General features: G+C 44.0%; 1 protein-coding gene and 1 long non-coding RNA gene across 4 annotated transcripts; one reads left to right on the top strand and one right to left on the bottom strand.

Annotated features, from left to right (window-relative positions):
• The first annotated feature begins 7910 nt into the window (after positions 1–7910).
• LOC123182585 (uncharacterized) lies at positions 7911–11375 on the top strand. Of its 3 annotated transcripts, none has more exons than XR_006492252.1 (8): positions 7911–8056; positions 8148–8423; positions 8772–8900; positions 8990–9058; positions 9130–9460; positions 9558–9786; positions 9920–9987; positions 10574–11375. It is a non-coding gene; the product is annotated as an uncharacterized lncRNA (long non-coding RNA). The 3 variants fall into 3 exon arrangements; XR_006492250.1 differs by having other exon boundaries at positions 9558–9825; positions 10574–11374; XR_006492251.1 differs by lacking the exon at positions 10574–11375 and having other exon boundaries at positions 8148–8900; positions 9558–9825; positions 9920–9976.
• A 1078-nt stretch (positions 11376–12453) lies between these two features.
• Positions 12454–19099, bottom strand: LOC123182583 (ubiquitin carboxyl-terminal hydrolase 25). Its single transcript, XM_044595213.1, has 9 exons — positions 18558–19099; positions 17959–18451; positions 17308–17383; positions 17087–17179; positions 15298–15384; positions 14402–15180; positions 13587–13715; positions 12977–13121; positions 12454–12808 (listed from the first exon to the last, which is right to left on the bottom strand). The coding sequence occupies exons 1-8, from the start codon at positions 18730–18732 to the stop codon at positions 13013–13015; spliced, it is 1941 nt and encodes a 646-aa protein (XP_044451148.1). The 5' UTR covers positions 18733–19099; the 3' UTR covers positions 12454–12808; positions 12977–13012.
• Positions 19100–27638: the final 8539 nt, after the last annotated feature.

The following is a 27638-nucleotide window of genomic DNA, read 5'->3' as shown; positions in this document are numbered from 1 at the left end:
GGGAGGAGACCCTTTTTCTTTACAAAGAATTAGGTTCCGCTGGATATGTTTATAGATATTGTAAAGCTGATACAGCCTTCATGCATGATTTCTTAATATCCGAGGTCCAAGGCCAGGTCCGGATCGGCCTGTTCCCATCGTGATGTGATGCAGCTCCCCCTTTAATAAGGAATTCATTCAATTTTGTGAGTTTTCAGAAAGGAATTGGCCATGCATGGCTTTCGTCGGTGCCAGGCCTACCAGCACCACGATGACAAGATAAATAAACAAAGCACTAAAAAGAGCTACGTAAGCAAACTCCGTTAGATTATACTGGAGGAAATGCAGGCAGGCAGGAAACTCTAGATCAAATGCAGGCGAGAAGATAGTACATCCGTTGACAGAGACAAAAAGAACTACAGTAGTATTTAACTTGTGTATACACTTTAAAACTAATAACTTTGTCACTCTCCTTTTGGTCTCCTCTTGGTTCCAGGCAAAGAAGATCGATCTTGGGCAAGAATTTCGCATCGAACATTCCGCGGGTAGGTGCATGTGCCCTGTCCGAATTTGTTGCATAGTACTTCCTCCGTCTCAAAATAAATAACTTAATTTTATACTAATTTTGTACTAAGGCTAGTATAAAGTTAAGTATTTATTTTGAAACGGAGGAAGTACATAGTGGTAAGTGAATTTCACTTGATCCAGGGCAAAATTCTGGAGGATGGTTTGGGACGGTGAGTGCCCAAGGTACGGTGGGTAGGGTAGGGCCTTTTTTTCCTTGATTCTGCTTGTCCTGCTTTTATTCTCTTGTTTAGAGCATCTCTAGCAGACCCCGTATATTACTGACCCGCAAAACTCATTTACAATTTACGGAAAAACGGCTTTGCGGACCGGTGTGGGCGGCGGCCGAGCAGGCCCCGCATAGCGTAACTGTAAAATGGAATATTCACGGATGTTCCGTTTTACAGTTCCGCTATGCGGGTCTGCTCGATCGTAGCCCGCGCCAACCCGCAAATCAGATGGTTTTTAATCTGAATTTGACACATATGCAACATATTCAGAATTATTAATTCAATATAAGATAAAATGTCAATATTACAATACAACAATCATCCAAATTACAATAATGATTGAAATCACCGAAGCAAACTAAATAATTCAAACAAAACTTGTCCCGAATACAAATCACACATGAATTAAATGAAATGAATGCAAAAATAGAATGTGTTACCGCCCCGTCCTTTGCCAACGGTGCTCAATGAGATCCTCCTGAAGCTGAAAGTGGATGTTTGCACCTTCAATCTCCCGGTAGGTTTGAAGAAATGCTCTAATGCGGTTAGGGTCTCTAACTGGTTTGACACGGCTACCCATATTATCGTAGAAGAACTTCAAGTTCATGCTTCTCTCATCTTCGAGAATCATATTGTGAAGAATCACACAACATGTCATGATATTTTTCAGGGATCGCTTTTCCCAAAAACGAATAGGACCACGAACAATGGCAAACCTAGATTGCAAAACCCCGAATGCTCTTTCAATATCTTTTCGGACTGCCTCTTGTACCCTTGCAAATTCACATTGTTTCTTAGTTTTGGACTCTTTGATGCTCTTGACAAATGTGCAACAAGAAGGATAGATACCATCTGCAAGATAGTACCCATTTGTGTATTCATGCCCATTGATAGTACCCCTTTGTGTGTTCATGCTCATTGATAGTGCAGTTGCAAGCAGGAGCATCACCACTAGCAAGCCTAGCAAACAAATGAGACCGTTGCAACACATTGATATCATTGAGAGTACCCAGCATACAAAAAAGCAATGCCAAATCCATAAATCCTCGGAGCTACGGCCTCTAGCACAATTGTTGCATCACGAGACTTGCCACAACACATTCCCTGCCATGCCTTCGGGCAGTTTTTCCAAGTCCAATGCATACAATCAATGCTTCCTAGCATGCCAGGCCAACCTCTTCTCTCACTTGATGCCATCAACTATTTTGTGTATTCCTGGTTGGGTGCCGGAAGATATTCAGGACCAAAGACACGAATGATCGCTTTGGCAAACCTAAGCACTGACTCAATTGTAGTATCTTCACCAATGCGAAGGTACTCATCGGCATAGTCAGCCAGATGCCGTATGCAATTACCCGCATAGCTGCCGATATTTATATATGCATTAAATCCCTTCAAGCCCGCGACATTTCTTCTTTGAGTAAAATATCGACAATTGGCCTCGCAAGCTTGCACTATTTTTACAAAGAGGGATCGACGCATTCGGTACCTTCTCCAGAAGAGGTGCGGCGGATATGTTGGATTGTCCGCGAAGTAGTCTTGCATCAACATCTCGTCCCCGAGATGGTGATTGCGAGGAATGCAAAGACGGCCAACGGTCGATCCTCGCTGTCTCTTTCGGTTCTTTCTCATCGTCGTGCTCCTTCACGGCGAGGGCCATCACCAACATCTGCTCCGATGGTTCTCAAACAGCGTCTCAACATTCGAGTCGTACGAATTGGACGAATCCTCGAGCAAAAACCTCTCGCGAGGGCTCAATTCCATCTAAAATCACAAATACAAATGCCGCGTGAACCAACTATGCATATCGGATCCGAAAGCACAGCCACAAGTACTCACCGACGGCTCGGGGCAGTGGCTCTGTGGCGGTCGATCCCGGGGCGGCTCGGGTCGGCGGATCCGGAGAGCCGGTGAAGCGGCTAGGTGGAACCGGGTGAGGGGCGCTCCGGCGGCGTGATTTCGTCCGCAGATATGGCCGGAATCGCCGGCGGTGAACGGGCGGAACTTATGGCGGGCGGCATCGGAAGGGGGTAGGGAACGCGCGCGGCCTGAAATGCCCTCCCCCCCCCCCCCCAACCACTTTTCTGAGATACAAGGCACCGTCGGGTCGAGTGGGAAACCTGTGTTTTCGCGGGTTGAAGGTGGGATTTTACCATGCCCTTTAAAAAAATTATAGGTCCGACGCGTTTACAGTCTCTGATCGGGCGGCTTTTTTTTACGTGGACCCGTATTTTAACGGTTATTTTGCAGGTGCTCGCTTTGCCATCCCCTGGACGTATAGGACAGTGGCCGGTGCAGGGTTGGCATCCCCTAGTTTTTTTTTATATATAGTTTTGCTAAAGCACATCTAGATAAACACGGACGATTCCGTTATAAGCGCAGGCATTTCGTACAACAAATGCACTAGGATTCTTCCAGCAATGGGCGGGAAGTATTGCATCGTGTTCCATACAAGATGTGACATCGACACCTAGAGACTTCCATGCACACGCTTTGGTTGGTTAGTTAGTTGGTTGGCGGTGCGCCCCGCCTAGAAGAAGAAAGAAAGAAAGAGGCGAGGCGCGTGACGGCGGCAACCGCCACGGCGAGCGCTCTGGATCAGTGGCAGGAGTAGCGTCAAAGCGCCATGGTGCCCAACGCCAACGGTGGCTCTCGGTCGGTGGGACGGACGCGTCCATCCCTGGCAGGGCAGGCATGCAATGTATGCCAAGGGCACAGGTTGGCTGGCGTTGGAATTGTGCTTTGCTGCGTACCAGCTCACACACACTGACGCACACACAACCGATAATGCTCGAGGTGGTTGGACGTCATCGACGTACTGTTTCATCTGGACCGTCCATACGACGCCTGCGCCAGGATGACATGTTCATTTGAATCCTTCGGCGTTGTGCGCAACACGCCTGGTACCGAGCTCACTTTCTTTTCCCCTATTTGTTAGAGCATCTCCAATAGATGGTTCAAATGTGAAAGTAACTAATTTTTGGACCGTCTGAGGCCAAAAACGCAGCTCCAACAGACGGTCCATATGTAAAAAATTGGACCGTGGCCTTCTCATGATGTAAAATACTTCCTCTGTTTTTAATTTAGTTCGCGTATTAGTTTTGGTCAAAGTCAAGCTTTGTAAACTTTGACTAAGTTTATAAATAAAAATATTAACATATACAATAACAACCCAATATCATTAGATTCATTATTGAATGTACTTTCACATCATATAGATTTGTTATGGTAAATGTTTATGTTGTTTTCTATAAACTTGGTCAAACTTTACGAAGTTTGACTTCAGTCAACTCTAATATGCAGAGTAAATAAAAACGGAGGGAGTACAACACCTCGCGGTGCAAATTTACATCACGAGGTGCATCTGGTCCAAAACCAGCCGCCGCCCGCGAACGTCCAACCGCCACTTCCTTTCCTTTCCCGCCGCCTCCACACCCCGCCGTCGCCCCGCCGCACGCCGCCCGCATCAGATCCGGCCCCGCCCCTGTTTCCACGCCGCCCCGCCACCCGCCCGCCGCGGATCCGGCTGCGGCCGCAGCGCACGTCGCCCTGTCAGCCCCGCCCCGTCCGCCGCAGCTCCGACCCGCCGTAGCTCAGCCCGGCCCCGGCCCGCCCGCTGTAGCTTTGTCCGCCACCGCCCCGCACGCCGCCGCCGCCGCCCCGCAGCTCCGCCCCGCTCGGCTCCGTCCGCCACCGCCCCGCCCGGCTCCGTCCGCCACCGTCCCTCAGCTTCGCCCCGCCCGGCTCTGTCCGCCACCGCCCCGGCCGCACGCCGCCGCCGCTCCACCGCTCTCCGATGGCGCCGAAGAAGACGCCGAAGGGCAAGTCGGGCTTCTTCTGCGTGAGGCAGAAGCCCTCCGGTAACTTCGGAGTGGAGTTCTCCGACGCCGGGAGGCGTTGGTGGATTGGCATGTACCCCTCCGCCCACGAGGCCACGCGTGCCTACGACATGGCGGTGTGGCTTGCCGAGAGGCCTCGGGAGCACCTCAACTTCTCAGAAATCGAGAGTCGGGCGGAAGCGGAGATGCTTGTGCCGCAGGGCATCAAGATGAAGGAGATCCCGACGAAGAAGCCGTCGGTTGTCGTCAGTGCCGGCGAGACCGACGAGGAGGCGATGGCGAGGTTTGCTCGGGAGCATCCGAAGTACGTCCAGGCCGAGCTGGAGTACTACTGGAAGCGTGAGGCGGAGCAGAAGAAGAAGGGGCCGAAGAAGGAGGACGAGGCCGGTCCCTCGACGGTGATCCCCATCGAGTCCTCTTCCAAGGAGGACTGCGCAGACTTCTCGGAGGAGGAGGAGGGGTGCGATGACCCGGAGAAGGAGGAGTTCTGGGCGCAGTTCCGCAGCTCCGACGATGAGGAGTAGTTTATCTAGTAGTTTGAATAAGTAGTAGTTGAAGTTCATATATGTAACTATGTTGAATTTGATGTTGAACTATGTTAAATGGACTAGTAGTTTGTTGTTTTAAGAAATATACATCTTCATTTTGGACCATCTATTGGAGTTGCTTTTTTGGACCATCTGTTGGAGTTGAACTTTTTTCGAAGCTCCAAAACGCACTTTTTGGCAGTCCAAATTTTACATCTTCGATTTTGGACCGTCAAATTTTAGACCATCTATTGAAGATGCTCTTAGTTCAGCCGTTGTATCGGACGATGCGGGGATGGAGGTCGACTTGTCAAATACTCCTACTAAATGGAGCAGCAATTGACATCCAACACCACCCACGGCCACATGGCTTCAAGACGAGCAACTGATGCAACTTGTTTCCATGATTTTTCTTTTTTTGAACAATAAACTACACAGCATGGCGTGTTTCTATTGGATAGTGACAATAATTGGATAGTGACAATAATGAAGATTCCTCACAAAAAAACAAAAAACAAAACAAAAGTCAAGTACAAGGATCAGCCGTGCGCTGTCATCAAGCCATAATGCTAAGTGGAGAGATGTCATAGATTGCTGGTGCAGAATCATAGCAACTTGACAGGCAACAACGCGGAGTAACTGGTCCCGAGCACATAATTTTTTTTTCATGGTAATACGTGTCTCATTTATATAGAATAAAGATCAAGTTACAAGGCACGTAAGTATCGACCATACAAGACAGAAAAGATAGGAAAATCCTATGCAAAATACCAACGTCTATCCCTCTCCTTCGACACCACCGAAGCGGCCACCAAAGGGTAAAAAGACAGATCACCTCTTCACCCAAACTCGACGCGGCTCCATCGCTGATCAACAGCTTTGCGGACCTCCAAAGTAGTTTGCCAGAAGCAAAACCATAGCCGTTGAAAGAATCAGACCGGGGCAACATGTCCCCGGACACGCCATCGAACTTCAGAACTGACACCCCCGCATGACGACGACGTCGGAGGAGGAAACCAGAACTGTCAACCTTCAACCACAGACCCAGCACAAGATTCTCCATCTTCCAGCTATCACTTGCATAGACAACCGCCTGCGCGTACTCCTGAACGACGACGCAACGGGGACAGAGCAGAAGGGGAGACACGCCTGATGGAGTCGTCGCCGCCGCCTCGCCAACACCATCCATGAACCCTAACGCTGCCGATCTGAAGGATTGACAGAGACACGATGCCATCAACTCCGAGACGCCGCCGTGAAGGGCACCGCCGGTATGGGAGTGAAGCTGAGGCAGATTTATTCGTCTGTGCGCCGCTCCCACCACCCCAACGACGCACCACGACCTACAAATCCAAAACCTAACTACAGAGCGGAGGAACGGGGTCCCCCCTCCCTCCTGCCGCCGGAGCAACGGCCGGAGGGAGAGGGGGCCAGCGCACCGGCCGGTGGAGATCGGTGGAAGGAGATCGCCTCCCTAGTCGCCTGGCTGTTGGCGGCGGCTAGGGTAGGGTAGTTCCGTATACCTTTCCGTATACATATTTTTTTTGAGGGGTACCTTTCCGTATACATATGCTCAGGATATCATGTGCGTTCGCTGCTACGTGGGGATCTGGGCCAAGCCTTTATACAGAGAGTTTAGAAGCGCTGGTAAAAGCGCACTGTTATGAAATACGTATGTGTCAGGCCTGGTTCGTGGGCCACAGTATGAGCGTGGGCGTAGTGGTTTCTAGACGGCCGTCCGCCGCTGACGGGCTGAGCCGTGGCCCAGGTTCGCGTCTTTCTGTCAAAGCGAGTCAGATTCGAATTTCTCTACTATTATAGTACATCAATTTTTGAGCATGGACTAGCAGTCCATCGTGTTGTAGTAGCAAATCCTTAGCCGTTGATTTGTTACGCCGGATGAATCTCCGTTGTTTATCAATACTAGACTTAACTGATCCAACGGCTGAGGTTTCTTGGATTCGCGTTGTACGGACGCGCGCCAAAACGCTGCCAATCTGAATCTTCCAGACTTGTCACGGACGCGCTGTTGGCCTGCAACCATAGCGGTCTGCTGCAGTGAAGAATTAAATATTCCACCAACGAGTATTTACATATATACACGCTCGAACTATCTAGACCAGGTGCGTGTAGACGATAGCAGCCTATACTACTACAGTAGCGTTTTACTCCATCTCACGGAGTGCTACATGCATGGAAGCATTTTTCACTTCTCTCAAAAGAAGTAATGTGCTGTAGAAAAGACTGCACACATTTTTGTTTGCAGGCGAAGAAAAGAGTGTACACGCAATATTGCTGGTCGCTGAGAGAAATATTCAAAAAAGCAATTAGAAAATTTTGATTTTCATTTTACTTTATTTTTCTTAACAAGATGTTAAGTTATTTAACACGCTGTGAGGTCGAGGATACACAAATATAATAGATTTTATAAGAAACCTCTGGCATAAAGGTGTGAAAATTACTGCATCAAACTAATTTACTCTATATTTCAATTTTCAATTTTAAAAATATAAGATTTCACAAACATGTCAATAACAATAACATTTCTCTTGGAAAAAATGTATGTTTCTTCTAAAGCATTCTTCGTATAGGAATTCGGTGTGCTACTGTTGTTTGATGTGAATAGCAAAAAAAAAGGTTTCCATGAGCTCCCACTTGAGAACGCAGATGTACTTTTGAAAATTGCATGACAGTTTTATCATAAGATAGGCGATTTAGTTTTAGTTTAAATGATTTAGTATTTTGATTACTCATAATAATCTAACGTGCAAAGCACGTACAAATTACTAGTAAATACAGGTCGAGAGTCTTCTTCCCCAACGGTCCGCCATTCCGGTAACTCGCGAAGGAGAGGTCGAGGGAGAGGGAGAACAGGCGAAGGACGCGCAACGGAGTTCCTCATGCAGGCGATCAGGAGGTATGTCGACTGAGCGATTTGTTATTTTACGCACTAGCTTGCGATTTGAAGACTGGAAGGCGGCGAGATTTATTTGCTTTATCTGCCATAGATCGACTCTGATTGAAGAGGTCGGGGAGATTCTGGTGCCGGGAAGTACGTTGGCGGATGGTACGAAGCGGGCGTTGGTGGAGGTGGTGCTTCCGGAGAGCATGTGTATGAGCGGCGTAGGGTGGATCTGCTGGGCGTCTGGACCACCAGCAATCAGCAGAGAAGGTCGAATCTGCAGCGCGGTTCAAGTGGCAGCACTTAGAAGGGACCGTTTCGCCTCTGACTTCTACGATGTCGATGGAAAGATGAATCGCCCGGCTCTTGGTTGGGAGAAGAGGTGATGGGAACTGAATTTAAATTGAGATGTGCCGTGAAGAATTTCAGTAACTTATATTGAGATGTGCAGTGTTGATTGAATTTTCTGGTGAAAATTATCCATGGTGTGATATGAATTAGTGTTAGAGCTTGATGTTTTGAATGGTTAATATGATCTAGCAGATATGTAGTTAGAACTGCAATTTCATGGTCAGTGTCAGTGTGAATTAAATTATCTATGAACGTAGTACCCACACCTCATGAGTGCTCTGTTCGTGGCTATTTCTCAATGCAATATCCCAGAAAATTTTCTTGTACCAAAATCCCATCAGTACATGTTCCAATGCATTGTTCCATTCTTTTGGCATAGGCAACCAACGAGATAACAATGCTCTTGAAGGAAAAAAATGCTCGATGCTTTCACACATTGCAACAGTTAGAGGAAATATCCAGCTGGATATGTTCAAGCTTGCTGACAAGCTTGCCTCCTCCACCAATGGTATCTTTTTTTACGTTCCCTATGGTGGTTTTATGTAGGTTGTTATTTTTTCACAGATGTTACATCTCAATCTCTTTCGTGCCATATAGGTGACGACACCTGTACTCCTGTCAGAGCACCCATTACTGGCCATCACCTAAATCTATCTCCTTACGAAGGTACCAGCACGCAAATCTCACCTTCCCAACAGCATTATAAAAGCATCTCACATTTTATCCTCCATTTTTAGGGAACACTTCGACAAGCAAGCGGCCCAGAACTATCCAATGCGACCAACCCCAGCCAGAAAGCGTGGCTCACCACATTATACGGCAGGTCACCTTATTTGCAAAGGGAAATTTGAAAGCCATAAGCAAGTCGTATATCAATCTCCCAAATGGTGGGAGCACAACTGTTTTTGGCGAGAGGCGGGTTGAACACCTTGGCCGCAAGTATGTATTCAGACCAGGGTTCCAGACAGGTCCCTGGAGCTGAGGCGCTGTTCTGTATCCTCCACATGCAGATGTCGCGCAACTCCTGGAGCGGTACTTCGCCACTGCACCTGACAGTGAATTATCTGGGTAGTTTTCCTCATGAATTTGTCAATAATATGCTGCTGAGTATATCCTTGCGTGCTGCATTTATGTTGCAATGCTAACATTTTTTCATCGAATGCAGCAATTTCCTTGTACACGAAGCTCCCATGTTCATCAAGATTACTGGCTACATGATCAGTGGCCAGCTTGTGGGTGGCAACATGATTCAGCGTGAACTGGTGTCGTTGCTTTTCCGTCGCTTTGCTCAAGTTGATTTTCACTGCGCTAATCTACTGCTTACTCAAACAAGACTCTAGGCTTGTGGGACTCTGATTTCATTCACACCCTGTCTATCCAAAGGCAGTTCACAGGTGACTCTTTGAAGTATGACATCACATCATCCCAAAATGGTGCGACAATGCTCACGTAATTGTTCAATGGACTGGCAGTTTTTCCATCCCCATCACCTAATAACTCTTGTCCAAATTTCTTAATAATTTGCAGTTTTATTCCGGTGCCACGCCCAGAAGGCTGGATGGTGATAATATGGGACATGGTGACGAAAAAATTAAGTAAGAGACCGAGGCCAATTCTCCTGACTTTCTTTCCATAATTATTACTATAATGTTTGTTTCATATTATTTTTTCATTACTTCATGTTATCATGCCATCATGTCATTAAATAATTCACACCATTTTTAAACCATGAACATTTTTAGAAAATCATTTGTGCCTTGCTTCTATTTTATTTAAATGCCTTTACAAATTTCTTCAAACCTTTCCTAAAGGCCCTTACCTTTGCTGCTTCAAGTTTGATCTTCAAAACCTGCCCATAATTCTTTCATCACATTTCAGACCGCCAGCCAGAATCTGAAGATTTTTTTTTGGACACTTCTAAACGTAGACCTAGATCAAACCAATTTGGCTCGACCCTGTATATAAAAAATTCAGCTAATCATCCAACCAAGGAACGAGATAAGGCTACAACCTGGAAGCTTTACAATGCAATGCTCGCATGTTTGAATTAGTTCTATGCTAGATGGCCGTGAGCAAGGAAAACTGGGGCATCAAGTATGAACCAACCACCGACGCCAGCTTCACACCTTAAGTGTCGACATCTCGCTATCTCACTAGCTATGCTATATGTCGTATTTTCAGGGCCGAGATAGGGGGCATGCGTCATCCACATTGCTCGCCACTTTGAGGGAGAAAAGCTGAAGCTTCAGCTTACACAGTTTAGCTCAATTCACATCCTTACATGTTCACAGTCTTCGTTACATTCATAAATACGACAAATAGAATTTCAGTTGGGGTTGATACTTGGATGCACATATCTGCACGCATCCATGTTCTGAAGGATTTTATTTTCCCTTAAATTAGTACTCCCTCCGTAAAGAAATATAGGAGCATTTAGATTACTAAAGTAGTGATCTAAACGCTCTTATATTTCTTTACAGATGGAGTATTTCCCAGCACTAGCAATGCAAATGTGGAGGATTGGTACCAAAAAAAAAAAGAACAATGTTGTTTTTTTGTAAAAATGTGGGTACTTCACTTTATCCATGTGAAGCAGATCCCCGAGAGGCCGAGACACATATAGTAGGGTTGCACTAGCGAAATCTAAATAGTACCTACAACCTCGGAAGCCTGCTAGGTGCGAGAATTGTGGGGTTGAGGACCACAGGGGAAACAACTGCACAAAACCAATGGATGTGGGATTAGGGGGTGTCTGATGATGCTGGTGTGAAGTGCATGGCTGCAGCATCACTGCATCAGCATCAGTTATGACTGGTGAAAACCAAGGAGAGCAAGAGTGTAATCTAAGATATGTTGATGTGTTCTGGAGAATATTTTCTATATCTTGTACTGTGTGGCGCCATCCGGCTGTCCGGCAGACTATATATGTATCTATGCAATGCATTTCCGGGATCAGGTGTTTGGATGAAGAATTATTGTTATTTTCATGTGATTCATGGCCCCATCTAGTGTGTGTGTGATGCCTGTGACTAGAGTTGCATGTTGCTGGAGACTGAATTGCGGTGCTTATCTTTGTAGGCCGATCTGAATTCTTATGCTTGTTCAGGCTGAATTATGGCACTTGTTTGTGTTGCCTGAGACTGAATTGTGCTGCCTGAAGTTGGTATAGAGAGTACATAAAAAAAGTGGAATCAGCGGTGATGTGATTGTTGGGCGTTGAGTAGCATCAATTTGTGTTTTTTAGGGGATCAATTCGTTTTTGTGTGATGTGCACTGTTGCTGGTTTTTGAGTAAGCAGTGGGGAATCTTGAGATGGACGCCAATAAAAATAAGCCGGTGTAAACGGCTGGCGTCCCATGGCGTCTGAGCCGTGGCCCATAGCATTCTCAGCCGTTATGAGCTGCGACTCATGAGACGGCGAACTTCACATTAAATAGGGTTGGTGGGTGGGCCATCGGCCAGAATATGGTTGATATATTATTAAGAATACACTGACATATACGTGGGCTGGTGGGAATCTTGTAGCCAACCAGCGACGAGGATAAAGAGCTCATCTGAGCTCGCGCTCAGAACAACACTTCCCGCAACATAAGCCTCTGGATACATTATTATGATGGAGCAAAGCCAAGTCCCCCACACGCATGATTCCTTCTGGTAATCAATCATCTGAAACACGCAATATAAAAGAGCACACACAAAAAACATTTGGCAGACCGTTTCTCCGCCTGCCTTCAAAGACGTCTACTGCAGAAAATGAAATGCATTATGTCATGCTGCTCCTAAATGTTCATGCAGATCGTTTCTCTTTCTTTCACCAAATGTTCATGCTGCTCCTAGAAGAAAGTAAATATTTGGGTATGTTGTTGACGTGATGAGGACAAACATTAATTTGTACTCCCTCCGTAACTTAATATAAAACGTTTTTCTATACTTTCATGGACTCTAAAAACGTCTTATAAAAAGTTAGTCTACATCTATTCACAGACAGACAGGTCGCTTTTGACAGATCATTATCATATCCGGAATCCATCAGCCGTTCTGCAGAATGACACCCAGATAGCTGAAAGTAACCGATCATATATAATTAAAACCATCAACAGGTTTATTTTGAGATCAGGTCAAGACCCAAGAAATTCATGAGCTAATCTACCAGTTATAATTGTACAAGGGGGTCTACCACTTATAATTGTACAAAGGGGGGGAAACAAGAAACAGTCTGCTGCTAGATGCTAGAAACAGAAGAAAGGGGTGCCTGATTGTGGGGTTTCAAGCCTACAGTATAGCATGGGGGACAACAGCAAAAAGGAGGCAAGCTTTACACGTCGCTCTACTTCTCAACCTCATCTCATCTCAGGGAACAAAAACGCCTCAAAAATAAGCCAGCCGTGCATGGAGCTCCTAGTAGACCACTGGCACCTAAATTGTCAAGCATAAGATTACATTAGAAATTGAAGAGCATTACAATTTTAAAAAACAAGAGGGGAATTGCCAGAGCATAAAAATGTATGTACACATGACACACAAAATCCCTCATAAGATTATCTTTACAATGGTTGGAAAATATATAAGTAAATTGTGTATTACCTTTTAAACAAGGCCCACACAAGCTTAAGCATCTAGTCAAAATTTATCCTCAAAGTATGATCTCAGGGATTGAATCAGATCTTCCCGCAGTAACTCTGGAATTTTGGACCTAAATACTCTTCCAGAATCACTTATTAGCTGCTTCCTGCATTACAGGAGAAAGCATTATATACAATATTAGATACATTGGACGATGTGGACACACCACCCATGAGTGTAATGATGATCACACACAGTGGAAAATAAAATTCTCATATTTGGCATATGCTGGGGATTCCGAAAAATAACTTAGCTAGAAAACTGAAAGATTTCCTACAAAGGTACTCCCTCCGTTCACAAATATAAGATGTTCTACTTTTTTCTGAATCAGATGTATATAGACATGTTTTACTGTGTTTGTTCACTCATTTTAGAGTAACACAGTGCTAAATGGCACAAGGATATGGCTAAGTAGAGTAATAAGAAATCGAAATATCATAATAGCAGTGTGCAGAGCATTAGGTTTCCCTGTCTATCTCACAAGCAAAAGAACAGCTCCATATATAAATATATTTTAAAGCAACAGAAAAATATAGCTGAAGCAGAAAAAACTTGGAGCAAAGCACTTCACCTGATTGCCTCACTATCTTGAGACGTGCCTGTGTTCTGTATACACCGCCTCTTTGCAGAACGCATAAAATTACATACATCATCCGCCCAAGCAGACGACCGAAGCTCAGAAGATGCTGATTCAGCAAGCCTGGAAATTTTAATTAATAAAACAGGCAGTAAGCATCATGAAATTACTACAGCTGACAACACAAATTAAAACCTAGGCGTCAAAGATAATAAAGAAAAATAGTAAAATGGTGAAGCATGCAGTGCAGATATGCTAGCTTAGTGACTCTGGCATATCAGTCACTGAATTAGGTTCAGCTGGATGAAAATATTCAAAAGGTGTTACAGCCTTCATGCATGAATTCTTATATCTGAGGGATTATTTGCAAAGTACCGATCCATGTCATCCTTGAATAATGTATGAATCTAGTCTATCCAAGCTTCATGCAACGTTAGATCCTTAAGTTGATAGTACTTCCTATTGGAAACAGACATGCATGAACCATAATCTTCAGTTTGCAACATACACCACTTGCACATTTGCAATGCAAATTTCAACGATGTTCAAACCATGATAGCCTAATATTTGTTGTTTAATGTATCTTCATAGCTAGATGGGTGTGGACTCAGTTCAAAATAATCAAAGCTAAACCAGTAAACGATGGTGCGGGCTCAGTTCAAAATAATCAAAGCTAAAGCAGTAAACATGGAAGGTGTTCAATGTCTGAAAACTACAGGAGGAGAATAAAGCAACTGAATGGACAGTCGGTGTTTCATGGAAAGAAATACGAATAGGAAAAGCAATAATACTGTCAATTCAAGACTTACATTTCCTTAAACTTTCCTTCTTCAAGATGATGCTTCAAGTCCTTGGCTGAAGCCACCACTGCTTTGACCGAGTCAGCAGATACTTCAGGGTGTAAAACTGAGCTTTTAGGACCCTTTTCTGAACTACAAATGCTCTTGTCCAATGTTGAGGTAACAACACTAGATGGCTGTTCAGGGGGTTTTTCAGCGCACGTGGCCTTGGCACCACTGGTCTCTTGGAGGCCAACAAAATGAACTGGATCTCCATTTCCATCTGTGCCTTGCAACATTCTTTGTGAATCAGCGTCCAACTTATCGCAGGAAATACTACCATTAGCATACCCTTCACTGGGTTCTGCAGATTTTGCGGGTCCACATCCGTTCGATTCCACTAGTGTTGTGGCTTCATTAACTTCTAGCTTTCTCAAAACGGGGTGCGGTTTGCCATTTGATGCAACCTTCTCTGTTCCTGTATTCTTCAAGTGGATCGGCTTGAACTGTAGACCTGGTGCAATCTTGCCATTCTTTAGGGGTAGTGGCACAATACCTTTAGTAGAGCATGAGCCGTTCTGCTTCACTAATGGTATCTTCAGAGGCTCACTACATGCGGCACTTGATATGCCATTCCCATTGGTGTTGGAAGATTTAACTGCACTAGAAGAGTAACCATTTGTACTATTTTTTTGAGTTTTGGAACTCAGTATATAGAATAGGATATAGACCTTCTCAGTCAAAACGTCCTGAGAGTTTGAGAGGGAGACATGAGAATCATTACAACAGTACCAGCGACCAGTAGCATCCTGCATGTAATTCAAGTTCCCAGTACATTTAGCAAAATGTTTTTGGCAGAAACACTTAGTAAGATGTTAGGGCAATAGAACTGAAGAAGTTTAGACACTGACTGAATAGCCTATTACCTTAACATATGCATAGTAATGACCAGAATCTTGGGAGAAACCTGAATGGACGATGCTGCCAAAAAGATTATATACCGGTTGTGGGTCCTGCAGATCCATGCAATAAAATCAAAAAAAAGTTATTGTGAACAAATGTTCAGACAAAGGAGTGCACTAAAATATCCAAAATAATATTTGGAAATATGGAAAGTAATCAGGCGCTACTCGTTAATGTCAATAGTATAAAAAAAGTTTCTTGGAACAAAAAAACATTATTAAGATATGTTATTCACACCCACTCAGGTCTCACTACTGGCACCTTTGTTGGTGAATTTGTAGTTTCATGCAGTCAAAAAAGAAAATCATGCATTATTCCAAGACCGGCAGGCAAGCTATTTCTGAAACATCAACTACAGAACGCATTCCATTCAGGTATAAATAACCATGTAAAGGGCATGCAAAGCACTAGTTAATGTCCTAATTTATTAGACACTAGATATTTTGTTGAAAACCACAAAGCTTCCGTGAAGATCAACGGGTACAATGAGTTCATTAGAAGATTTCAGTGTTACTGCATTAGAAGTTTAGAAGTGTTCAGAACATAATGTATGGTTTTAAAAACTGACAGCGACCCTCTCTGGCATTCACCCAGAAACAATTTCCGAAGTCCGTTTGTATTTACCACTAAAGATTAAATAGAAGGGGGCACGCATAAATGGCGCCTTGAAGATTTTACAGGATACTTCAAACATTATTTACTGGGGTGCACTTCTATAGCTCGGTCGCATGTAACTAGATAAAAACTCTTCTATGGTTTTCCTTTCTGAGCCATGAAGTTTAACTTGTATCCAAGATTCCAAATCTGATCTGCATAACTCCAACTACGTCTACACCAACAAAATCATAAAAAGTCAGGAAACAAGAACGTTATCTTGTGACCACAAAGAAACAAATAGAAATATAGCTAATGCATACTAAGAACAAATTAAGCTAGCACTTGGACAGAGTTTATAAGATCATCATGCAAACAGACAGGTATGCTTTAGGTCAGATACATACAGTTCACAACCTTAAAGAGAGTTACTTATTAATCAGTATATTCCTTTTTTTGTCTGGGACAGAATCAGCAGCCTGGTTTCACCGAAGCAGAGAAGAAGCGCATAAGTAAAATAGAAGATAAGAGCTGGGTAATATCAAAACAGGACAGAAAGTTACTTCCCTACAATTACTTGGCTCTATGTACTATGGAGCGTTCTGAGAACATATAAATTGCTAAAACGGATATCAGAGCTCAAATTTGCCATGTGTAGTGATATACGTCTGCCTTTTTACACATTCAGGTTAATTTACCAATAGAAAAAAAATGCCAGGATCTGAGCAATTGTTGCTTCAACAATTACACTAGCTCAGACAGAACTTTCAGAACTAAGCAACGCGCCTTTTAAGATGAGCTTGATTGTTGTGAACTATGTTGTTTTCATCATTTTTCGTATTGTTTATTTCAAAATCATTCACGTAAAACTCACTGTTCATGATTTTGAACTTTGGTCCAGTGAACCAGAGAGTCAATCTAACCCATAATTCCTAAAGGAGTTCCGAGCTAACTAGAAACTGATGGTACCCTGTAATAACATAATCATAACAAAGTTGCATGGTAAAACTATATCAATCAACAAGGTAACATGTAATCATGAGCAGCTGATTACATGTGGAGTGTATTGCTTTCATGATTAGTTTTACAACCACAATATTGCCTACCTGGATAGTGTCCAACAGTACTCTAAACCGTGGCAATCAAAAGGTATCATACCTGGTTTTTGTCATACATGAAGTCGGAAAGAACAAGACCTTCCTTGAACTCTATGTTCCTATTGATCTTCCCACCATGTATTCCATCGAACCTCTAATAGCAGTTTACCAAAAATGGAAACAGAAACGGATCATGAGCAATCCCTTTTAAGCATAACCCAAGTTAAATAGAAGAGACAAGTTCTTTGCACAACAAAGAAATCAGGGAAAAAGATTTAGAACCTTGAGTTGTATAACAAGAACCTTGGGTGCCTTGAGTATGAACATTTGCTTCCGAGCTGAGGTGAGCTTCTTGCATCTGCAATGTCAAAATCCACATTTCACAATTTAAATGCATGTTTGATAACAAAGGAAAGAAATATATACAAATTCAAATGGATGCAACATCACAGGAATTGGATATACAGAGGAAGAGGGGGCGAATAGGTAAACGGTGACGATAGAACAAACAAAAGAAATTGTAATCTGTCCACGAAATACTTCTTATAGAAAACTACAAGACAATAGTGAAGCTTAATTAACTGCTCCACATATTTTAACATGTCAAGACTTTGCCCTCTCTCAGAAAACTCAAACTCGCTTTCCTCCCTGTTTATACTTGTATTCTCCAATTAGCCACCGAAGCACATGGACTGATGATGGTCATGGAAAAGGAAATTGACCATACATTTTTCCGTAGGGATTCTTGCAACCAAAATGCGTGAGTGGAGAAAATCCTTCCTGGCATGGAATCCTAATATTTCATCTGAAAATCTAGTGTACCGAACATACGTTTTCTCCAAAACATTTTTGCATTTCAATCTCATAGTAAATAGCAAAACCTAGTTGATTTGAATATACATATTTTGCAGTAACTGGGAAGACGTGTCATACCTTTCACAACTGTATTTGTTTGCACCCTCCAATACCTCAGGCTTGAAGAAGCATGTAAGGGCATCGCCAACAGAACTGGTCCCGAGCAGGTCGAGGCTGAGGTCCATGATCTCGTCGGTCTTGTTTGACTCTCCCTTGCACACAAGGCACTTCACCTGGCTGAGAAGCGCCCCACCAAATGTCTCCCTCATGACCATACAGCCCCCCTGACCTCGGCCCTCCTCCGGGCCACAGTCTCCATTGGCAGTTGCCACGGGGAGGCGCTTGCGTATGCGGAGGCAAGCAGTGTGACAAGCGTCTATGACGTAGCGCAGGAACTCGTGGGCGTCCTCCTGGCGCCCCCACCGGAAGTGCTCGGCGAAGAGCGGCAGGCTGCGGATGACCTTCCCCGGAGAGTCGAGCGCCCCTGCCTCCGCCCGAAGCTGCCGCACAATCTGCCGCTCGAGCACGCAGAAGGCGCACTCCTTGTCCCTGTTGGGGAACACCTTCTTGCCTACAAAGCAAACGGACGGACATAAACATCAAATTAGCTTCTGATGGCGACGAATTGCAACAGATACAGATTAGAGCGGGGGAAAGCGGGAGCTAGGGTTTGGTACATAGATTGGAGTGGCGGGAGGCGAGGCAGAAGCTGGCGAGCGGGGGCGTGGAGGCGAGGCACTGGAGCACGCTGTTGAGGTAGCAGGTGTTGCCGAGGTTCTTGAGCCCGGGGGGCGGGCCCGAGCGCGGGCGCCGCGGCGGCGCCGCGGACGCCGGCTCCGCGGTTGGGGCCATCACCGTCCTCCGCTCCGTAGGGCTGGTGCGGCGCCGCCGCGGGGAAGCTGGACCACCTCCTCCTCCTCCTCCTCTTCTCCACGTAGCACCGCCGCCGCCGCCGCCCACACCTCATCCGATCGCATCGCCCACCAGCGCGCGCCGCGGAGGAGTGGCCACCGTGGTGGTGGTGGTGGCGGAGGCGAGCTCTGGGGGGTCGGCGCGGCCGGCGGGCGGAGGCTGGGGCCGGAGCAAGGGCGGGGGCCCTCGAATCGAGGAGGGGGGCGACGGCGGCGGCGACGGGTGGAGGGGGAGAGGGACGTACGGACGGGGAGGGTGGGTTTCGTTTGTGTTCCCCTCGTGCGTGCTTCGAGGAAAGGGAAAGCCGCGGGTAGATGGGCTCGCGGCGAAGAGGTAGACCAGTCCGTCCCCGGTTAGGACAGGACTTCGCCTTTGGTGTCCAACCGGAACCGCGAGCAAATCATAGAGTGACACTCTTTTCCTGCGCTTACCTTTTTTCGGAGAAATCTATTCATCACACGTCATGTCAATAAAAAACATCAGAAATAATAAAAAAATACTCCCTCCGTTCCTAAATATAAGTTTTTTTAGACATTTCAAATGGACTACAACATACGGATGTATGTAGACATATTTTAGAGTATAGATTCACTTATTTGGCTCCGTATGTAGTCACTTGTTGAAATCTCTAAAAAGACTTATATTTTGAAACGGAGGGAGTACATTCATATTTACAGACTATCCCTTACCGGAGCCGGGTAAACCATTTTGTCGTAGACAGTCGGGAAGTCGTCGTGCTGAGACCACAAAGGACCAGCACACAGAATAGGAACCACCGCTGACGAAGAGAATCGTAGACCAGAAGGATCCAATCTGTAGACACAAGAACAAACGAATGAAGACTTGATCCACGCAAATCCAACGAAGACAAGCATCGGCCGAATCCCGACAGATTCGTCAGAGACACTCATCCACATGCCCTCCGACGACTCGAGACGCACCACCGGAACAGGGGGCTAAGCGGGGAGAATCTTATTCCACCTTCAGGGAGCCGTTGTCGCCTCGCCTTCCTGAACATGACACAAACCCTAAGCAGACTAAGCATGAGCCCACCTGCCGGCAGTGACTGAAATCCACTGTGCCTCCATGACCCTGCAACCACAAAAGACAAGGTAGATCGGCGGTGGCACCGGCGGGAAGAGGAGAAACCTTAAATAGTTGGGAGCCTTTCTTTTCTTCTTCCTTTCCCGCACTTACTTAGGAGCACACATTTCCTTTGGCTATATCAAATGACGCTCTTTTACATCGATGATTTGTCTGATGTCACTTTTCACCTGTTACATCTCCCCTTCTCTTCTTAACAAGCTCTACATCGCTCTCCTTTGGCGACTTGTGGAGAGAAAACCATCGGTGCCTCTTCTTCCTTCCCCTTCCCTCCCCCTCGTCGCTGTCGGAGACGTTCGTTGGCGAAGCTCGACAAGCTTCGGGGATAACAATGGCGGAGTGCTTTCTTCGGGTGTGAGGCGCGATGTTTGGTTGTTGCTTAGGATGGAGTCATCCGCGGGCATGTGAGACGTCTCCAACGTATCTATAATTTTTTTATTGTTTCATGCTATTATATTATGTTGGATGTTTTATATGCATTTTTTATATTATTTTATATCATTTTTGGGAACTAACCTATTAACCCAGTGCCTAGTGCCGGCTGTTGTTTTCTGTTTGTTTTTTGTTTCCAGAAAATCAGTACCAAACGGAGTGCAACTGTTACGAAATTTTTTGAGACTTTTTTCTGGACAAGAGAAACCCTAGAAGCTTCGAGAGGAGACCAGATGACGAACGAGGAGACGGCAAGGCAACGGGACCTTGTGGGTCCCTCGAGGCTCTGTTTGACCTAATTCCACTTCTATAAATTCTCAAATATGGGAAACCCACAGAGAGCCACTTGAAACACTTTTTCCGCCACCGCAAACTTTTATTCTTCCGTGATCCTATCTGGAGGCCTTTTCTGGTACTCTGCCGGAGGGCGAATCGATCATAGAGGGCTTCTACATCATCCTTGTCGCCTTTCGATGATGCATGAATAGTTTACCACAGACCTACGGGTCCATAACTAGTAGCTAGATGGCCTTTTCTTTCTTTTTGATATTCGATACAATGTTCTCATCGATATTCTTGGAGTTCTATCCGATGTAATATTCTTTTGCCGTGTGTCTGTTGGGATCCGATAAATCCTGAGTTTATGGTCTGAATATTCATGAGAAGTAATTGGGTCTTTTCTGAACTTTATTATGCATGATTGTTATAGCTTTGTATTTTCTCTCCGATCTATCTGTTTGGTTTGGCCAACTAGATTGATTTATGTTCAATGGGAGAGGTGTTTTGTGATGGGTTCAATCTTGCAGTGTTCTATATCCCGGTGACAGAAAGGGACAAGACACGTATTTGTATTGTTGCCATTAAGGGTAAAACGATGGCGTTTATTCATATTGATTGAGTTTACTTTGTCTACATCATGCCATCATGCTTAAGGCGTTACTCTGTTTTTATTAACTTAATACCCTAGATGCATACTGGATAGTGGTCGATGGGTGGAGTAATAGTAGTAGATGCAGGCAGGAGTCGGTCTACTTGTCTCGGACGTGATGACTATATACATGATCATTACCTTGAATATCGTCATAACTATGCGCTTTTTTATCAATTGCCCAATAGTAATTTGTTCACCCACTGTATGCTATGTGTTCGAGAGAGAAGTCTCTAGTGAAAACTATGGCCCCCGGGTCTACTTTAATCATATAAAAAATCCAAAAAAAACTTTTGTTGCAATTTTATTTCTTTTAATTTGTTTTTCTGTTATCTATCTACAACTACGGAATTTGATCCTTGCAATTAGCGAGTTCAAGGGGATTGACAACCCTCTTGGCCGCGTTGGGCGCAAGTATTTGCTTTTGTGTGTGTGTAGAAGCTGTTCACGAGACTTTGCGTGATTCTCCTATTGGTTTGATAAACCTTGGTTCTCATTGAGGGAAATACTTCTCTCTAATGTATTGTATCTCCTCTCCTCTTCGGGGAAAATCCCAACGCGGCTCACAAGTAGCAGCATGCGATACGCGTATCTGCATCGCCGAAGGTGGGTCGGAGGTAGTGTGGTGGTGGTCTGCAGTGGCAATGCTTCCCATGTGTTTCCTACAGTGCAAGACATTAAGCTGCTTCTACGCCGGTTGTGAGTCCTTCATTTTTGCCGCCTAATAGGTGCTCGATGATGCTGAAGCCAACGATGACATCTCGTGAGGCAACCACGATAAACTGACAACAAGATCTGTGCCTTCCCTTGATACGTCTACGTTGTATCTATAATTTTTGATTGTTTCATACCAATATTATTCAACTTTTACATACTTTTGGCAACTTTTTATATGATTTATTTGGACCAACTTACTTATCCAGTGCCTAGTGCCAGTTCCTGTTTATTGCATGTTTTTGTTTCGCAGAAAATCCATATCAAACGAAGTCCAAACGCGATAAAAATATTCGGAGATTTATTTTGGAATATATGTGATTTTTGGGAGGTGGAATCAACGCAAACGGGGGCCCACAGAGCCCACAACCCACCAGGGCACGCCAGGCACCCCCTGGCACGCCCAGGTGTCTTGTGCCCTCCTAGAAGGTCGGTTGGGGCCCTTCTTCTGGCGCAAGAAAGATAGTTTATGGAAAAAAATCGTGTAAAAATTTCAACGCAATCGGAGTTACGAATCTTCGGGAATTTAAGAAACCGTGAAGGGCCAGATCTAGGGAAGGCGAAACAAAAGAGAACAGAGAGGGAGATCCAATCTCGGAGGGGCTCCCGCCCCTCCGCCGCCATGGAGACCATGGACCAGAGGGGGAACTCTCCTCCCATCTAGGGGGGCAAGGAAGAAGAAGAAGGAGGGGGGCTCTCTCCCCCTCGCTTACGGTGGCGCCGGAGTGCCGTCGGGGCAACGATCGGGACGTCGATCTACATCAACAATCTTGCTACCGTCAACACCAACTCTCTCCCCCTCTATGCAGCGGTGTAACACCTCTTCTCCCCACTGTAATCTCTACTTAAACATGGTGCTCAACTCCATATATTATTTCCCAATGATCTATGGTTATCCTATGATGTTTGAGTAGATCTGTTTTGTCCTATGGGTTAATTGTGATCTTGGTTCGTATGATTGTATATTTTATTTATGGTGCTGTCCTACGGTGCCCTTTGTTCTCGCGCAAACGTGAGGGCCCCCCGCTGTAGGGTGTTGCAATATGTTCATGGTTCTCTTATGGTGGGTTGCGAGAGTGACAAAAACTTAAACCCGAGTAACTGGGATATGACATATGGGAGTAAAGAGGACTTGATACTTAATGCTATGGTTTGGTTTCACGACCTTAATGATCTTTAGTAGTTGCGGATGCTTGCTAGAGTTCCAATCATAAGTGCATATGATCCAAGTAGAGAAAGTATGTTAGCTCATGCCTCTCCCTCATATAAAATTACAAGAATGATTACCGGTACTTGTTATCGATTGCCTAGGGACAAATGACTTTCTTGTTGACAAAAGCTCTCAACTAAAACTAACTTAGTTGTGTATTTATCTAAACAGCCCCTAGATTTTATTTACGTGCTCTTTATTATCTTGCAAACCTATCCTATCACACCTACAAAATACTTCTAGTTTCATACTTGTTCTAGGTAAAGCGAACGTCAAGCGTGCATAGAGTTGTATCGGTGGTCGATAGAACTTGAGGGAATATTTGTTCTGCCTTTAGCTCCTCGTTGGGTTCGACACTCTTATTTATCGAAGAAGGCTACAAATGATCCCCTATACTTGTGGGTTATCAAGACCTTTTTCTGGCGGCCTTGACGGGGAGCAATAGCGTGGGGTGAATATTCTCGTGTGTGCTTGTTTGCTTTATCACTAAGTAGTTTTTATTTCCTGTTCTAAGTTGTTCTCTATCTTTAGTTATGGACATGTTACACGAAACACCAAAAAAATTAGTGGTACTTGCTACTCATGGAGATGGGGAACCTCCTAAAACCCTCGATGCTCGTTATGTGAAAAATATTATGCACTACTTTGATAATCCTGAGAAAACCCCATTCAACATGATAATGGGAGTAACGTTGGATCAACGTGAATACTTTAGGGATTATCGATTGACACAAAAGGGAAACTTTTATGGGATCAAATTTATATGTTGCATTGGTATGCTCGGGATTTATGCTTGAGATATGATTTTACTTGTTGCTCTAGGATGAATGCTCCACACCTTCCCTTTTCATATGAATTTAATGATAATGAAACCTTAGCTTCTTATGTTAATGATATATATGATTATTATGATGTGGAACGAATAGAAGAATTTGTTGCTTTTAAGGGTGCTTATGAAATTGAATCTTTGTTTGAAAAGTTTGAAGCTTTTGATGATGATGTTTATAGACCTAATTTTTTTGCCATCCTTAAATATTGCTATGATAATTATAAATATAATTCCGATATTGATGAATTTATTGAGAAAGTCTCCGCTGTCCAAGAAGAGACTAATATTTTGCAGGAGTCTATGGAAGAAGGAATTGATGAAACTGTGAGCTCACTGGATGAAAAAGATGATGAGGAGAGCGAAGAACAAAAGGAGGAAGAGCGGATTAGCTACCCGTGCCCACCTTCTAATGAGAGTAACTCTTCAACTCATACATTGTTTAATTTCCCTTCGTTCTTACCGAAGGATGAATGCTATGATAATTGCTATGATCCCATTGATTCTTTTGAAATATCTCTTTTTGATGAAATTGATGCTTGCTATGCTTGCGGCCAAGATGCCAATATGAATTATGCTTATGGAGATGAACTTGCTATAGTTCCTTACATCAAGAATGAAATCATTTCTATTGCACCCACACATGATAGTCCTTTTATCTTTTTGAATTCTCCAAATTACACTATATCGGAGAAGTTTGCACTTATTAAGAATTACATTGATGGATTGCCTTTTACTATTTCACATGATAATTTTGATGAATATAATATGAATGTGCTTGCTGCTCCTACTTGCAATTATTATGAGAGAGGAACTACATCTCCGCCTCTTTATGTTTCCAACACGATAAAATTGCAAGAAACTGCTTATGCTATGTGTTAGTCTTTACTTGATGTGCATGAATTGTTCTTGTATGACATGTCGATGCATAGGAAGAGAGTTAGACCTCGTAATTTCTTGATATATGTTGCTTTGTGCTCACTACTAAATGCCAAATCATTGTTGATTCAAATTGGCTTTGATATACCTTAGGATCCGGGTGGATTCATTACTTGAGCACTTTATGCCTAGCTTAATGGCTTTAAAGAAAGCGCTGCCAGGGAGACAACCCGGAAGTTTTAGTGAGTCATTTGTTTCTTTTGAGTGCTTTTATAAAGTTTAAAAACAAAGAAAATATAGAGGGGAACTTAATACTTTTTCAAAAAGAGAAGCGATTGGAAATTATGCATTGGAGAAGTGAGGGTCGACCTTGAACACTTGTGTTCATGCTCATGGAAACAATGTAGAATTTTTCATGAATATTCTCACAAAAATAATTATCCCCTTGTACAATTCCATTGCATTATAAAAATAATGTGCCAAGATTTGCCTTTAGGATGATTAAATTGCTTGTTGGTTTGTGCGGTGCAAAACAGAAACTTCGGATGTAGTGCTCGATTTTACATTTTTTACTGGGACGTTAAACAGTTCTGAAACTTTTTGAACTGTTTTTATATACAAAATGTTTATTTTGTCCTAATTTTTCAGAATTTTTGAGTTATAGAAGTATGGTGGATGTTCAAATCTTTACAGACTGTCCTGTTTTCATAGATTGCTGTTATAGCTTCATTATTTGCGTAGGTTTGAATTCTTGTTGAAGCCTCCTTGACTTGGGGCCATAGAATTGTGATAGCATACAGTGAGTAATGTTTGTTTATAATTATACAATAATGTTACAACAGTACATGATGAGATTTCATTGCCATGTTCACTAACCCCGCCACTAAAAGTTTGGTTAAGTTTTGTGTGGATGAAGTGTTCGAAGATCGAGGAGGTCTCGATGCAAGGAGAAGGAGGAGAGGCAAAAGCTCAAGCTTGGGGATGCCCAAGGCACCCTAAGTAAATATTCAAGGATACTCAAGCGTCTAAGCTTGGGGATGCCCCGGAAGGCATCCCATCTTTCTTCAACAAGTATCAGTATGTTTTCGAATTCGTTTCGTTCATATGATATGTGCAAATCTTGGAGCGTCTTTTGTGTTTATTTTTCACTTTTCTTTTATGAACCATGATAGTATGAGATAGTCCATGGTTGATTTATAGAATGATCATTGTACTTCACTTATATCTTTTGAGTTATAGAATGCTTCATGTGCTTCACTTATATCATTTGAAGTTTGGATTGCCTGTTTCTCTTCACATAGAAACCCGTTATTTGAAGAATGCTCTTTTGCTTCACTTATATTTATTAGAGCATGATATTTTGTAGAAATAATTATACTCTCATGCTTCACTTATATCTATTTAGAGAGTCAAAAGGAATTGGTCAATTGCATGGTGAAAGTGCTAGTTATCGACTAGAGGGGGGCTGAATAGGCGATTTTTATGGAAGTCTTCAAAACACGGGGGCTTTGAAGACAAACGATAGAAATGAACCTATTGACATGCAGCGGAAGGTAGACTACACTAGACAAGCCATAGTCAAGTAAGTAATGAAGTGAAATAACAAAGACTATTAGCAGCTAGATAGTATGGATCAGGATGGAAGATAGTATGAAGCCAAACAACAATAGTCGTCACACAATGAAGTCAAACAGATCAGGCAAGCATGCAAATGACTTCACGAAGACAAACTGTAAATAAGCGAGGGAGGAGATAGAACCAGTTGCTTGGCGAGGACAAGGATTTGTTGGACCAGTTCCAGTTGCTGTGACAACTGTACGTCTGGTTAGGGAGGTTGAGATTCAACTCAAAAGACCGCGTCTTCACCTTATTGCCCTTGAGCTAAGGACACATAGTCCTTGCCCAATCACTCTAGTAAGTCTTCAAGGTAGACTTCCAAACCTTCACAGACTTCGTTCACCGGCAATCCACAATGACTCTTGGATGCTCAGAACACGACGCCTAACTGGCCGGAGGATTCACAATCCTCAAGTGTAATAAATCTTCAGATCACGCGGACAGAAAGACTTCAGTGATGCCTAACACTCTTTGGCTCTGGGTGTTTTGGGCTTTGTCCTCGCAAGGATCTTTCTCTCAAATGCTTCGGAGGTGGGTTGCTCTCAAACGACAAAAGCCGTGCACTAACTCTGAGCAGCCACCAATTTATGGTGTAGGGGGTGGGCTATTTATAGCCAGGAGGCAACCCAACCTGATTTGTCCGAAATGACCCTGGGTCACTAAGGAACTGATACGTGTCCAACGGTCAGATTTCAAACACACGCGGCAGCTTGACTTGGGCTACAAGTAAAGCTGACTTATCCAGCTCTGGATAAGATTTGCTCTCATTGTCTTCGCTCGAAGACATAGGATATGGTTGAGCATCACTTTAGTCACTCTGACTTTGTTCACTTGGACCCCACTTAACAGTGCGGTGGTTCCTATGACTCAACAAAGAAGAAAAGGAAACTACGAAACAACTATGTCTTCGCATTCCATAGTCTTCACGTGAATGTCTTCTCGAGTCATAATCTTCGTTGTGAATATCTTCACATACCACCTTTTTCTTCAATGTCTTCACACATTTTTAGGGGTCATCTCCGGTAGGTAAACCGAATCAATGAGGGACTACTACCTGTGTTATCTTGCAATTCTCACAAACACATTAGTCCCTCAACCAGGTTTGTCGTCAATACTCCAAAACCAACTAGGGGTGG

This window comes from Triticum aestivum, chromosome 1D (assembly GCF_018294505.1).
Source record: "Triticum aestivum cultivar Chinese Spring chromosome 1D, IWGSC CS RefSeq v2.1, whole genome shotgun sequence".
Lineage (NCBI taxonomy): Eukaryota > Viridiplantae > Streptophyta > Magnoliopsida > Poales > Poaceae > Triticum > Triticum aestivum.
This window is presented reverse-complemented; position numbering and strand designations above follow the sequence as displayed.

Excerpts from the sequence above, each read along its gene's own strand:
- LOC123182583 (XM_044595213.1), bottom strand. The coding sequence starts at position 18,732 with ATGGCCCCAACCGCGGAGCCGGCGTCCGCGGCGCCGCCGCGGCGCCCG. Across the intron at positions 17,384-17,958 it reads AACAAATACAGTTGTGAAAG|ATGCAAGAAGCTCACCTCAG; the intron begins GTATGACACGTC and ends TTGACATTGCAG. Across the intron at positions 17,180-17,307 it reads TTCTTGTTATACAACTCAAG|AGGTTCGATGGAATACATGG; the intron begins GTTCTAAATCTT and ends AACTGCTATTAG.